The sequence below is a fragment of the Ambystoma mexicanum genome, chromosome 14 (genome assembly GCF_040938575.1).
Source record: "Ambystoma mexicanum isolate Mex_15411 chromosome 14, UKY_AmexF1_1, whole genome shotgun sequence".
NCBI lineage: Eukaryota > Metazoa > Chordata > Amphibia > Caudata > Ambystomatidae > Ambystoma > Ambystoma mexicanum.
In genome coordinates, this window is record NC_090940.1 from 419,466,786 (window position 1) to 419,480,277 (window position 13,492).

General features: G+C 46.2%; 2 protein-coding genes across 3 annotated transcripts in view; one reads left to right on the forward strand and one right to left on the reverse strand.

Annotated features, from left to right (window-relative positions):
- The window catches only part of CNIH1 (cornichon family member 1), a 236,682-nt gene extending 224,863 nt beyond the window's left edge, over positions 1-11,819 (reverse strand). Inside the window, exon 1 of one of the 2 annotated variants that reach the window (XM_069637592.1) lies at positions 11,628-11,819. In XM_069637592.1, the coding sequence (XP_069493693.1) occupies positions 11,628-11,708 (81 nt within the window). In that variant the 5' untranslated portion in view covers positions 11,709-11,819. The remainder of the gene's footprint in view (positions 1-11,627) is intronic. The other variant, XM_069637591.1, reaches the window with a different exon arrangement.
- Positions 11,820-12,337: 518 nt separating this feature from the next.
- CGRRF1 (cell growth regulator with ring finger domain 1) overlaps positions 12,338-13,492 on the forward strand; it is a 282,000-nt gene continuing 280,845 nt past the window's right edge. Inside the window, exon 1 of the mRNA XM_069637590.1 lies at positions 12,338-12,520. Within this exon, the coding sequence (XP_069493691.1) occupies positions 12,417-12,520 (104 nt within the window). The 5' untranslated portion in view covers positions 12,338-12,416. The remainder of the gene's footprint in view (positions 12,521-13,492) is intronic.

The following is a 13,492-nucleotide window of genomic DNA, read 5'->3' on the forward strand; positions in this document are numbered from 1 at the left end:
ACCAGAGACAGCTGTAGAGTCAAACCGTGCCTACACAACCCCTGCCTTTTGTCAAGCCTCGGCTCCACCTCCCCTAACTCCTCACCTGAGTCTTCGGAAATAGTGTCCTTGGAGGCCTTCTTCACCTTACAGCGACTCGTCTTGTCCTTTGGAATCTTTTCCTTACTCTTCCGTTCGTGTAAGTAAGGTCTGGCCCCTCCGGAGGCCACCTTGACAGAAATAAGAATCTATCCTTGGGGACCCCCAGGGGGCCAGCCTCCAATATCAGGGAAAAAGCCGGATGGCAGAAAAAACCCTGTAGAGTTCGTATGCTGGGAGGTATTTCGGTCCAGAGAGAGCAGTTTCCAATAATAGCTTCTGGACGGTATATGGCTGCATGCACAGGCTTCTGGGAGATGTAGTCCAGAAAATAGTGGGTAAGGTAGAATAAACTACCAGACTGAGACTCCTTAGAGTACCTCCTTGAAGTAGCAGGTCTCCGGAATAGGAAGAGGTAGAAAGTAAAGGTTGCAGAGGAACAGCCTGAAACCAGGAAGGATAAAGGACAGAATGCCGTAAGAAAATAAAACACAGGCAAACTGCAAACGAAAAAGAGCAGAGTCAGCACAAGACGCTGAATAGAGTGAGAGGCGAGAGCGCGGAGTCAGCTACAGAAACGAGGGTAAGAATAGCAGAATGTTGCGGTAATAATCCGTGAGGTGGAAAAAAAGTAAAGTACAGAGCTACGGTAGAAAAGGAGGTGAGGTAGAACCAAGAGCAAGCTCCTAATAGGAAGGGAGCTTCCAAGGGAAGGCACTGGAGTAGAATAGAAGCGAAGGCTCTCAAGGAGGAAACTGTGCACAACACACAGCAGAGCGGTCTGAAAGAAAACAGATACAACGCACTGGCAAGAGGGGAGGAGCTGACCTATGTAGTAGCGTCAGCCATCTTGGGTGAGGACTAGAGCGGAACACACTTAACACTAGTGTCTACAATAGTCCCATAGTCTCCAGGGCCGATTCCTTACACCTTTCCATTTCCAGCCACTCAGGATACAGGACTCTTCAGGTCCTTCCTGAGAGGGCATGGAGGAGACGGTAGAAGGCAGACATCAACCTGGAGCCACCGTCCGGTTGACCAAAAGGGGAGACCATGAGCGTCTCTGCAATACCGGCACCACCAGAATGACCTCCGACCCACAGTCCAGTATCTTGACCAGCACCTTGGGAAGTAAGAAAGAGGGAATGGCACAAGGTGGCCCTGCTGTCCAGGACACTGTCAGGGCATCCACTCCCCAAGCCATTAGACAAGGGAACCTGGAGCAAAACATGGGTAGGCAAGCATCCTGAAGAGCAGCAAAATGATCCAGCACACTGAACCTCCTGAAAAGTCAGGCGAAACACCTTCTGGCGCAAGACTCAACCAAACTGTCGCCTTGGACATTTTCCCATACAGACAGCAGGTTGTACTCTGTCCAGCAGCCTAACTGAAACACCAGCGTTTTCAGCTGATGGGACTACTTCTCTCCTGGGTGGCCTACACATGTTCTCTGTCCACATCAAAACAGCTAACCCCTGGATGCAGAAAGAACACTTGAAGAGCATGGACAATGGCTGCCAGGAAACTCAGGTTGTAAGAATGAGCAGCTTGTAAGGCCTTCCAACAACCATGGGTTATCTGGTTCCCCAAAACTGCCCCACAGCCGAGGCTACTGGGGTCAGTGTTAATTATGTCCGGCAAGGATTGAAGCAACAGAAATCCTTGCAGAAGATATTTCCCTTTCCAACCACCACAGAAGCTGGGCCCTCAGCTCCAGAGTAATGACAATCCTGGCGTTGTAAGCATGAGTCAGTCCTGCAGCATTTGTGCACGCGAGGCACCAAATGACTAATGTGAAGTCTTGCACACAGAATCACAAACACATAGGTCACCATATGTCCCTACACCCTGAACACTTCCCTGGCATTAGCCCAATGCGGGGATAGCAAGTCCCCCAAAAGATGCTGGAGGCGGAGTGCCCGATCCAATGGCACTACCGCCTTCCCATGCCCCATTCAAAAGCAGGCCCCAAAGTTGCCTCAAATCATGCAAGCTTGGAGACACTCCCATCGCCAAGCAAGATTGCTCAAATTTAGCAGAAACCCCAGCTCCTGCAGCACTTTGCATGTGATGCTCACATGTTTCAACAAATGTTCCCTGGAGGAAACCTTCAACAGCCACTCATACAGGTACAAAAAACCTGCACATACTGGTATGAAGGTGTGCCAGCATTGGACCCATCAACTTCATAAAGATTCTGAGAGCAGTCTTGAGGTTGAACTGTAAATGCCATTCATTGAACAGAAACCCCAGACATTTTTGATGAGACCTTTGAATGGGCACATAAAAAAAGCATCCTGAGGAAGCAGCCAGAAAGTGAAATCCTTAGATCACAGCAAAAATCATCGGCAGACCCTCCCTTTTGAAGTGCACAGCCTGCACAAACACGTTCAATTTCTTCAAGTCCCATCAACACCCTGAACTTGCCCTTAGATTTTGGGACAACAAAGATGACAGAGTAAACGCCCAGAGCCCTTTGCCTTCGGGAGAACCTCTCGAAGTGCCCCTTTCATCCAGAATCCATTAAATCACGGCCAGTGCATTCTTCGCCCACCTCGGTATATGGGTTGTCAATGCCCCGAGAATGGGGATAAGAGGCAAACTCAATTTTGTACCTCCCCCCACACTGGACAATCCCGTTTAATCACACGTCAGAGAACACAGCCATCCATGCAGGCCAGAACCAGTGGAGTCTGGCCAACATACACTTGACATCAGGACTCCTGCAACGTTGTAGGAAACAAAGGAATACCAAATGTATGAGGCAACCTAGGACGGCGTCTGCTCTAGGGCTTCTAATAGCCCCCCACCCCCCAAAAAAAATAGACAATGGGCGCCCACGAAACTTCCTGCACCCCTCCAGACATCCCAACCGGGGTCCAGCATCCAAGCACCTGCAGAGCTTGTCTTCCAGAGTCGCCAAACAGCATCAACCCCTCAAAGGGAATTTTCTGTGCTGCAGCCTTCGGATGCCCATCCAAATGCAAATCCCTGAGGGGAAAGTAACGGAGGCCAGGCACTGCAGCCCTCCCACCCCCACGCCCAGGGTCACTGCCGTGGCTTGGACCCCATCATAAGCAAGATTCGAGAGCAGTTCCAACTAAGAATGCACAGCGTGCAACAGCAATGCACAGCCAGGCCCTTCCGCCACTAGCTTATCAAACTGTCGAAATCCACCAAGTGTAATCTACGGTGTGTGGGAGGTGCAAGTAACTGCCCAGACTGCCATATTTGACCCAGCGGAGGACATTTGTAAAGCAGAATCAGGCTTCTTGTCCACTTGAGGCCTCCTCCACTGCCATACAAGAGCTACCCATCAGTCCTGACAAAGTAGTATGCATCTGCTGAGACTGTGGTAGCGCAATGTCCTCACCCTCCAAAAGATAGAGCTTGGAGTTGAAGCGGAGCACCACCACTGTCATGGGCTCCTGCAAGTCATTCAGAACCTCCTCAATCTCAGGAAGCAGCCCAGCACCAGTAGAAAGAAAAGCACTTGCAGGGTACCACTAGAGCACAAGCAAAGCAGCAGCAGAACAGAGCACATGTCAGCTGCTGGCCCAAACTCCAGGAACAAAAGAATAAGCATCTGCCTGCAATTAAAGGCATGTAGCATGAGCAGACGAAACCCATACTCGAACTGTGAACTTAATGTGGGCCCAGCCAGTAGGCCCCCTCTCGTGCAACGCCCCTAAACTCACTGAGTACACAGCAACAGAACAGTCAACAAGACCTTGTCAGGAGGACGTATGCACCCTTAAGTACCATCAACAGTAACAGAAAAACAGGTATCTTGGATCACTGTAAGGACACAGGGCCCAATGGAGAAAGCCCCCAAATCCAGTCAGAGGGAGGACGAAGCAGCGAAGGCAGCCTGCCCTATCCCGGCTAGCAGCAGGGACAAGCCCCCACAGCAACTTCCCTGCAACCACAGCCCAGCCAGGAGTAGGATCAAATACAGGTGCCCATCCAAGCTCAGCAGGGAACAGATAGATGGAGCTGGGTACAACCCAGTCGAGATGGCAGGAAAATGTAAACTGATATATTGTGGTGGCTACGGGCGGTATGCTCTCCGTAGAGAGGGGTGGGGCATGTATGTTATATTGAAAAGATGGAATGGATTCCTGATGGGGAGGTTGGGGCTTCACAAGTAAGTATTGGGACGAGGCGGTAATGGATTATTAGTGCAGATTGGGTGAAAACTAACATTTTTCCTGTGTCATGCGCAGAGGCCGTCAACTGCGGGGCACGCCCCGCATGGGGGCACAGCCACATTCCAGTAGGGGGCGTGAGACCCCAGCCTGAAATGTTAAAAAAACTATAATCCTTTACTTTTTTTAAATTGAGGAAATGGGCCGGGCGGCTCACAGGGTCGTAATGGAGCATAAAACTGTCTTGGGCACCAATGAAAAAGTGTCCCACAGTTGCAAATGGCAATTTATTCCTTTAGTGACAGACTGTTTGAATATTTATTCAGCAACAATGGTCAAACCTACTAGCTGCATAGTGAAGTAACGCATCAAACTGACCCAGACCGGCCAGAAAACTGTCCCATTTTGACAAAAAAAAAAAAAACTGGCCCACACTTGCATTTTTCATTTTTGATACAGGTATTGCCCTATAGGCCAGTCCGAGCATAATGGATGAGGGGGCATCAACCCAGTGGGCCCCTAATCCATTATGGAGGAGCCGAGGAGCCAGCCCATTGAAACAATGAGCACTCCCTCAGCTGCTTTTTCCAGCTGAGGGAGTGCTCCTGGTCTGGCTGAACTGCCAAAGGGAAAGTTCCCCAGCCGCACATGCTCACTGGGCCATGCAAGGCTGGGGGCACTTGGCTTCGCCAGCCTTGCATAGCTCATTGGAAAAGCTGGCTGGGGAACTGCCTGTCTGTATGTGCAAGGGGGTGCTCCTGCACCTCCTCGCACATGCAGACAGAACAGCCTGGAGTGGGGAGTTTCACCACCCGTGCGCAGGCCCCTGCGCACGTGCAGGAAGCTCTTGCTTCCCAATTCCTGTTCATGGATGCATATATGCTTGTGTTATGAGTGGGTGTATGGTGATAGGTGCTCGTGTGAATGATAAGAGTGATACTGTGTGGGTGGGTGTGTGTGTTGATCTGTGGAGCTGATTTTGGTGGGAGGTACGGGGGGGGGGGTTGAACAACAAAGGCATCTGCACAATCCCCCAACCCACATGCCAAAATCAGATCTTCTGAGTTGCTGTGGAGCCCAGGGGCCAGGGATGGTGTATTTTTTTACTGGACATCTATCATATATGTCCACTAAAAATATCATGCCTGCCACCTGGGCCCCCCAGCGCTAACTGCAAACGATTTCGCTTTTTACCCCATTTTTTTTTTTTAAGTATGCTCTAAAATGCTACATTTTAGAGCATTTCTACAATGCCACCGATTCCCCCCCCCCTTCATTGCTTCAGGCCCGATCACTACGCTTGGTCGCTATGGCATATCTGGCGGAAATATTGATGCCCCTCCACTTAAAAATAATTCAGCAGCTGCCACTGGTCCTGGGAGACTGTGCTGGGAGCAGGGTGGGGAAGAGCCCAGGGACTGGGTAAGAGTGGGATGAAGGAGCCCAGAGACTGTGATGGGAGCAGGTGGGGGAGCCCATGGACTATACTAGGAGTAGGGTGCGGTGACGGTGCACAATAGTTCATAGCCATTTGGACTTACTGTCCATGTCGTTTGGGGGATGCAGGGCAGTCCCAAAAGGTTTGATGACCACTGGCCTAGGGTATGATTTCCTCAGCTTGTGTTAACAGAGTAAAAGCGTACACAATTATTTATGAGCTGCCTCGTTTCTAGGGACAGCTGCCCTGAGCACAAAAGGTAGTGAGAGGCACAACAAAGGCAGGTGTGAATGTGCCCCAGGATGTCAACGAGAAGATAGCCCTAAAAGCGTGTGCGTCATTGATGTCCAGTGGCTATTAAAGGGGAGCAGCATTCCAGGCCTTTTCACGCATGAAAATCTTGTAAATACGACTTATTTTCCTGTGTACAGTTACACACAAGTTTAGAGCAGAGGGCAGTGCAAAGGTCAGGTTACTTGACAGAAACCAGAACGCTTTTGTTTTTTTTTATTTGCATGGATGTAATTCCAAGTCATGTAGAAAAGCCTTTGTAACAGAATGTATTTCGCTGAAGCCTTTCAAAAAAAGAAACGGCACACTGATAAAAAGGAATGGTTTCTTTCCATTCAGCTTCTGCTGTGTTGTGTGCAGATCCTCATTGAGCAAACAGGAAAATAAATATGCACAGTGCTTCTAACATTTTAGGATTGTACAATTAAAAATAGAAAACTAAGTTGCAATTGAGAATTAATCTTGCTTAACAAATTATATTTTTCCAGTGAAAGAAAACCAGTATTGCACAACTGTATTTTTCAGAGTTCCTCTGCTGTGTGCATAATCATGCAGAGGCAGATAGTTTTTACACTTATAACTTACACTCTAATTATAGAACATTGTGTAAAATGAGTATGCACGGCCCAGTTCACATCCATCCAACTTGCAGTCAACGGGGTACATTACTATTAATGGTCAGTGGCAGCAGAGTCTTTGCTCAAGGGTGAGTGATTGTCGTTACACAATTACAGGTTTTATAGCCTCTCAAATCTTCAAGATGATAATTAAAACATCCAAAACCTGACTCTCTGGAAGTGCAAGTGCTGTTCAAAAACAAACAAATGAAAGTTACATTTGTAATTGAAATAGAAACTCAGCAAAACCTGTCCCTGTGATAACCCAGATAGGCATTAAACTTTAACGTTTGGCTTCATACATGTTTTGTCCAACATCTAGGCACTGTGATTACTATACCTCGGTCGATACTCAGTTTACAGACCTCCAATAAGATAGCTCAGCCGCTTCAGCGCTCCTTGCTGCAATCTGTAGGTTGCAGGTTTGAATCCTGGCAAGGCCAATTTAGCCTTTCATCCTTTCAAGGTCAAAGGATTACCGACTTTGGTTTGGTGATAATTGTGATAAATATTTTCTACGTACAGTGCTTTGCCAAAAGCACTATAGAAAGAACCATTTGACTATGACATTAGGTATAGAATTTAGCACACAGTCCTTGCCACTCTGCACTGTTGCATCATAACATTGGCATATCATCATTAGTTAGCAATAGCTCCAGGAAATGAGGACTAACATCAAAAGACAATTCTGCAGTCGAACCTCAAAATACACAATACAATTCACATTTGCTTTACTATTAAATTGGCTAGGTTTTTGTGTTTTTCGACATTTAAATATATACAGTAGATATCAAATGGCCAGACCTTAAGAGAAATAATGCAAGGTGTATTCTGTCACAATGCAGAAAGCTGCTGCATGGTAATGATTTCCATACAGTTTTTGCACAAGTCGGCTGGATGTCATACATTTTACTCTTGCAAAGGAGAAAAGTCATTTTTACTCCCTCTCAAAAGTTTAAAATTATGGAGCAAAATACTCCCACCTCAAAAATCTTATCTGGAGCACTGAGCATACCACTGAAATGCCTGGTGCAAATCACTGAAGCCTGGATGCACGGACTGGGTGGGTGTTGTAAGGAACTCATGGCGGCAACAGTAAAGACAGACACAAGTGATCATAGTTCAAGGGTGTTTATTGAACTTTATAATGAGGGAGATAAACACCTAATCTAAACCTAAATCTAAGATGGGAGCAAGTTACGACCATCAAATAATAATAAGACAGTCCTAGTGGTGTCTTGTCAAAATAAAAAAAGGGCCTATACTAAAAACCCTAATGCCTATCCTTACTACTAAGTTTAAAAAAAAAAAAAAGGTGTGGGATAATGTTCACCAGAAAAGAAAGAAGTGTTCAAAATGATAAGTCAGGATGGTATGGCTGGGTCTCCCTTCCCCAAGTTTTTAGCACGGAAAAGATGAGACTTTTGAGCAGAGCACACTCCTGGGCCTCTCCAGCACGAGGTTCACAATTCCAGTTCAACGAAATCGGAAACTTCAGGGGCCAAGACTCTTCTCTGCAACGTCTCTTGCCATACAAGGCCTGATGGATCAAACAACAAACAAAAGTTCTTTTGGTATTCTTGCACCTCTGGGCGACTGTTCTCGTCCCTAGTACATCCCTCCGCCAGGCTCGGATCCACTTTATAACACTGGGCCTCCCTCCGTCGGGTTCCCTACGGCCTCTAAGACATTGCTCTGAACCTTCAGGAGCTTTAATGTCTTTTTAAACAAACAACTCTGTTGACAACTTTTAACGGGTGCACTCTCATCGACGCACTGTTCGAGGGTGTATTATTCTTCACCCCTACTCGTAGAAACAAAACAAACAGAAGTTCTTTCGGCAATCTTGTACCTTGGGCGATTTCTCTTCGCCCATTGGATCTCCCTCCGCCAGGCTGAGATCCTTCTTGCAAAATGGGCCTCCCTCCGTCAGGTTCACTACGGCCTTTCAAATGCAGCCTGCAATATTGAAGAACCTCCAACACAGTTCATGATTTCCCAATACAGTTCGTAATTTGCTTTGTCTCAACAGAAAATGTGGATTCCCTTTTCCTAGCTTTCTTTCGGCATCCCTATGTCGGGTTCACACTTGCCAAATATACTGTTCACTTTATTTTCTCGCAATGCGGGATTCACTTCCCTTAGCTTTCTCTTGGTAATGTCTCCGAGACTCGAGAGTAAAAGGAATTTAACGCGACCCTTGTAGGACCACTCCGACACCTCACACCGCCCTTCCTAGGGCCTTCTGGTACTTGCAGTCTCAACGCAAAAGGGGCCAGAGTCTTCCAAATGAGCACCCCTGCGGCGCCTTACCACTCTGCAGCTAGCTCTTCTCTGGGCTTCCCCCAAACGTTCAAAAACACACAAGTTCTTTGTTCTCAGGTTCTTGCGTTAATCTAATGTTTCTGCTTGCAACCTTGGGCACAATATTATTTGGCTCGCTATCAGCAACCATAGACTCACCGATTGTGTCGGGTCCGCTGGCTTGCCTTGCTTCTGGAGTTAAGGACAGTAGCCAGCGTGCCTCCCCAACTGCGTTATCAATGCGGGAGGCCCCCGTGCACCGTTGACATAGGTCACTCCACAAGTCAGCTGTATTTCCTGGTCTTGTAATTCCCTTTTCAGAGGATTTGCGGGTATGAATTGAAAAGGGCAAGGGCAGTTCCCCCTTCGTTGTCCTGTCAGGTCTTGCCGCCTTTCTCCTCCGTTTGAACTGCCGGCTTGGTGTGGCCGTCTCCTCGTGCATTGGGCCTTGGTCGTAGTGAGCTCTTGCGCTCTGCCTTTTATCCCTGTGGGGAAGGTAAAGGGCCATAAGGTGTGTGAGATTGTCAATTGCCAACTCTGCCTGACCCTTGTGTCGGGGACATGTCAGGTAAACGGCTCTGGTGTTAATTTGTTGTCTGTTACGGTGTAACAAAGTGTTTGTGTCAGAAAAGGGGGGTGGGGGTAGAGCTTCCAAATATCCTACAGGGTAGGATGGGGAAAGGTGTTAGAAGGAAGGGGTACTGCGTCTCACCCGTCAGCGTTCCACTTCCACTCCCTGAGGACTCCCCATCCAGGTGATCCTTCCCCAGGAACTGGATCCAATAGCGATGGCCGTGTCCTGGCCACCTGGATAACAGATCCTCGGGGACTAGTAAGTGAGACGCCTTCAGGTTTCTCACAGTGTGCAGAGTGCTAATGTTTACAAAAAGGAAGCAAGCACACGCTGAGGCAAAAGCTCTACCACTTGCAGTAAAAAAAGTGTTAATAGATTCATTATAGCGCAATCACCAGCTGATGAACTAGTCCCAATTAACCCTCTATACAGGAATCTTGTTAGTTTCTTTGTTCATGTGAAAAAGCTAAGAATTTTGCAGGTCCGGTTCTCAAAGTCACTTGAGATCATCCACAGGAGAGCAAAAAAATAAATTAATTTAAAAAAGGGATCGAAAATACACACACTGAGATCACATTTATAGCCTGTCAAGTGGCACAGTGAGTAGAGCGCTCGCTTTGACATCCGTGCAGAGCCTGCTAATGCAGGTTCGAATCCCAGCGGGGCCAAACTCAGACCTTCATCCTTCCGAGGTCGATAAATGAGCACCACACACCGTGGGTAATAATAAGCAGCACTCAGATACATGAGGGTTTGTAGCGCTATATAAATGCCAAATTATTATTATTATTTCCCTGCCCATGAATGAGTATTTCCTTTGCATCCTGGGACTTGTAGTTTTCCATAATTTCTAATGGAAAAACCTACAATCCCCGAAATTCAATGCAAAAAAAGGACTGGCCGGCCTTCTAATGTATGGCAATGGGAAACTTGAGCTCTGCACTTTTGATGAGCACTGAAAATGATGCCAGAAAAGTTAGTCTATGTGGCACGGATACGATAAAGAGGCAACTATTGTGCCTGGCCAGGGCCTTCCGTCAGCATTTGTAATATAACGAAGTGACTTTACACTCTGCTTGTAAGCTTGGGGGGGAAGAGTCAAGGAGGCCCCTCCCTACTCTGTCCCTTGTCAAAACGTACATAAAAAAGAAACCATTTAATAATCCATTGCCTCCTCGCCCTCCTCCCAGTTCTTAACTCTATATGAAGGAGTTAGCCTTCACATCAGCCACTTAGTGCATTTTTTAACACCCCCCTCCTCCCCACACACTGGTATAAACATTAGTACCTGGCCACCAAATGTTTGGTAGGTGCACTGCAGCCTCTTATGGCATTTTCAGTGACCTGCGTCTGTGCACACTGATTTTGAGCTTTAGGTAGTGCTTGTAAGTTTGCATCATGGGAGTGTGCCGCAAACTCATGGGGGCGGCTGCGGGCACCTTTTTGTGTTTTGCTGTGGGAACCGTATTGTCTAGAAACTGCCCCGTTTGTGAGGAAGGATAGGAATCAGGGAGTTGAGGCAACAACAGCATCTAGGAACACTGGCTGGCAAGATACCCCTACGCACAACATTTGAAAAACAAACACATTTCACAGAGATTGCCAGTGTTATTGTGAATAATCATCGATTAAACACAATCACTTTCAGGTTTAGCAAACAAAGCACAGGCATGTCTTCCTAATTCGGCCCTGGGGCCATATATTTAATCCTAGCACACTTTTTCAGCTATACGACATGCAGATAGTATTCACCTAGAACTGCAATCTCCAAAGCCCATTGTTAATAACATTTACATCAGGAACCGCGTCGGAAAATGCGCAATTAGGAAACGTTTCAACAAGAATACTACATGGCATCTAAAATAACATTTCCAATTCAGTGACAAAAAAGAGCATGTATTCTTAACAAGTACGCAACCCAATTAAAAAAAAAACGGGCTTCTCGTCTCTGGGAACACATGGATGAGCAGCAGCCAGTCCCACCAAATCAGCATCAATGAGGATGGGTAAGTGACCTGCCACAGCGCATCACTGAGATTCGGGCACTAGAGACAGGCTGTCGCTCTCTCTGCAGTCCCGGGCACGGCACAGACTGAGACAACCATAGCAGAAGGGCAGGCAGCCACACCACACCCTTGAACGCCTCGCACTTACACTAAGCCTGATGACATACTCACATGCCAGATTGCGAAAAAGATGAGAGCAGCCGTTAGGAGCAGCGCCAGCATGTAACAAAAGGCCGCAAACGTAAACGCCATCGTGCAAAGTGCAGAGAGAGGAGATGACAGAGAAGAAGAGAATGCTGGGTACAGTCATTACACACTATGCTTAGCTACCTAACGCGCAAGCGCACAAAGAACCGTGTAAAGTGTCTTGCTTCGCTTGTAACGTAGCAGCGAAGACTAGTTTTTCTGTACTGCACATGCGCATTAAGAGATCTAACACGGAGGGGAAAGATATCAAAGACTTTCCGGAAATGTCAAATGTTGGTGGACGGAAAGCCAAAGGAGCCCATTTTCTCAACTCTTCACGACGAACCTGTACGTTATTGGTAATATGCTTCTCAAATCCACGTTCTGACGACAGCTGTCTAGTTACATGTTTGTTTTCAATGTAAGAAAACTATTTAGGAAATACATAAAGTCTGTTTTTTATGTAGTCATCCGAAATTACCATAATTTGTCAATTATGTATTTATCAAACTTATTAAAAATATATCTTTATGAAAAATCTTTTTATAAGTAGATTCTATGAAGCTTTGAATTTAGAGCATAGAGTAGTGATTTCGTTTGTTTTCTTAAGGTGATGCCTTGAGTTATTGTGCAACTTCCATAGAGCTAAGCCAGTAAGGCTACAGTCAAAGATGGCGAACGATTTACAAGCTGCTAGTTCAATTTTGTCAAACGTCCTGCTAGCATTGCTTTGATGCTGTCTTTTGACTGTTGACAAAAAGCCAGCTGCGACCGATGGCTGCGGTCTTTTTAGTGATGCTGTACGAGTATTCTCCGCTTTTCTACATAACGGTGATCGCAATATGCTTTATCGTCACGACCGGCCTTGTATTGGGATGGTAAGTGTGGAAAAAGTGCATTCAAAATGTGAGCGCAGAAACTATGAATGTATGTGGGAATTGGAAGTCACTCGATTCCAGTTCTTAGGCTCGATCATTTTGCTAGAAATGTGGGAGCACGTTTTTAATTCCCAGGGTCAACCACATTTTTTCATTGTGCAGCAGTTCGAGTGTGTAGCATTATTGCACCCATTTTGTAGGGTCATAATTTTCGCCGGTATGGATGTGATGTAGTTTACCAGAACGTGCGGGGTTTGTAGTGTTGGTTACTATTTTAGCTGAACTTGAAATTGTTTGCAAATGCTTGTGTTAGCAGTACCTCTTATGCTTGGTTTACCACATTAAGAACGTTATAGTAATAAGATTACTGTGATTTTCATATCTACCAAAATTGTCATTTGCATGCAATAGTAAATGCACAGTATTGTGCAATGTTCTTTCCCTAAAAGCAACATGCCATTTATGTATGTGTGTCTGTTTGTCTATATGTAAGGGTAACCCATCATATTAATAATTAAAAAAACAATATGCCATTTATTATGTTCAGACCATGCAAACGCAGTGTTTAAACGTGTTCTGTAGACCAGTTATGCTTGCAATTTTTACCATATATTCTTGCAGAGTGCATGTATATCAATGTAGAGCATTGAAGTGCATTCACTTGCATTATGGTAAGATAGTCGTGTTCATACACAATGCTCGACTCATCTTTTAGTGCAGGGTCACCACAGTAGATAGATGAATGACATGCCAAATTCAGTCCATGGCATGAATCGCATGTCCCAGCCACCTCTGCCCAAAAATGTAATTTGCAAGTGATATCATTCATATCTTGCAATGTACTCTCTATCATGTATGTTCAGACTACGGCCTTCAGAAAGCCCAGACAACCTAAAGCACTTCAATGCTATGACAATGGCAGTTAGGCGCAATGCACAGATCACATAACATAAATGGTAATTGGCAGAGTTT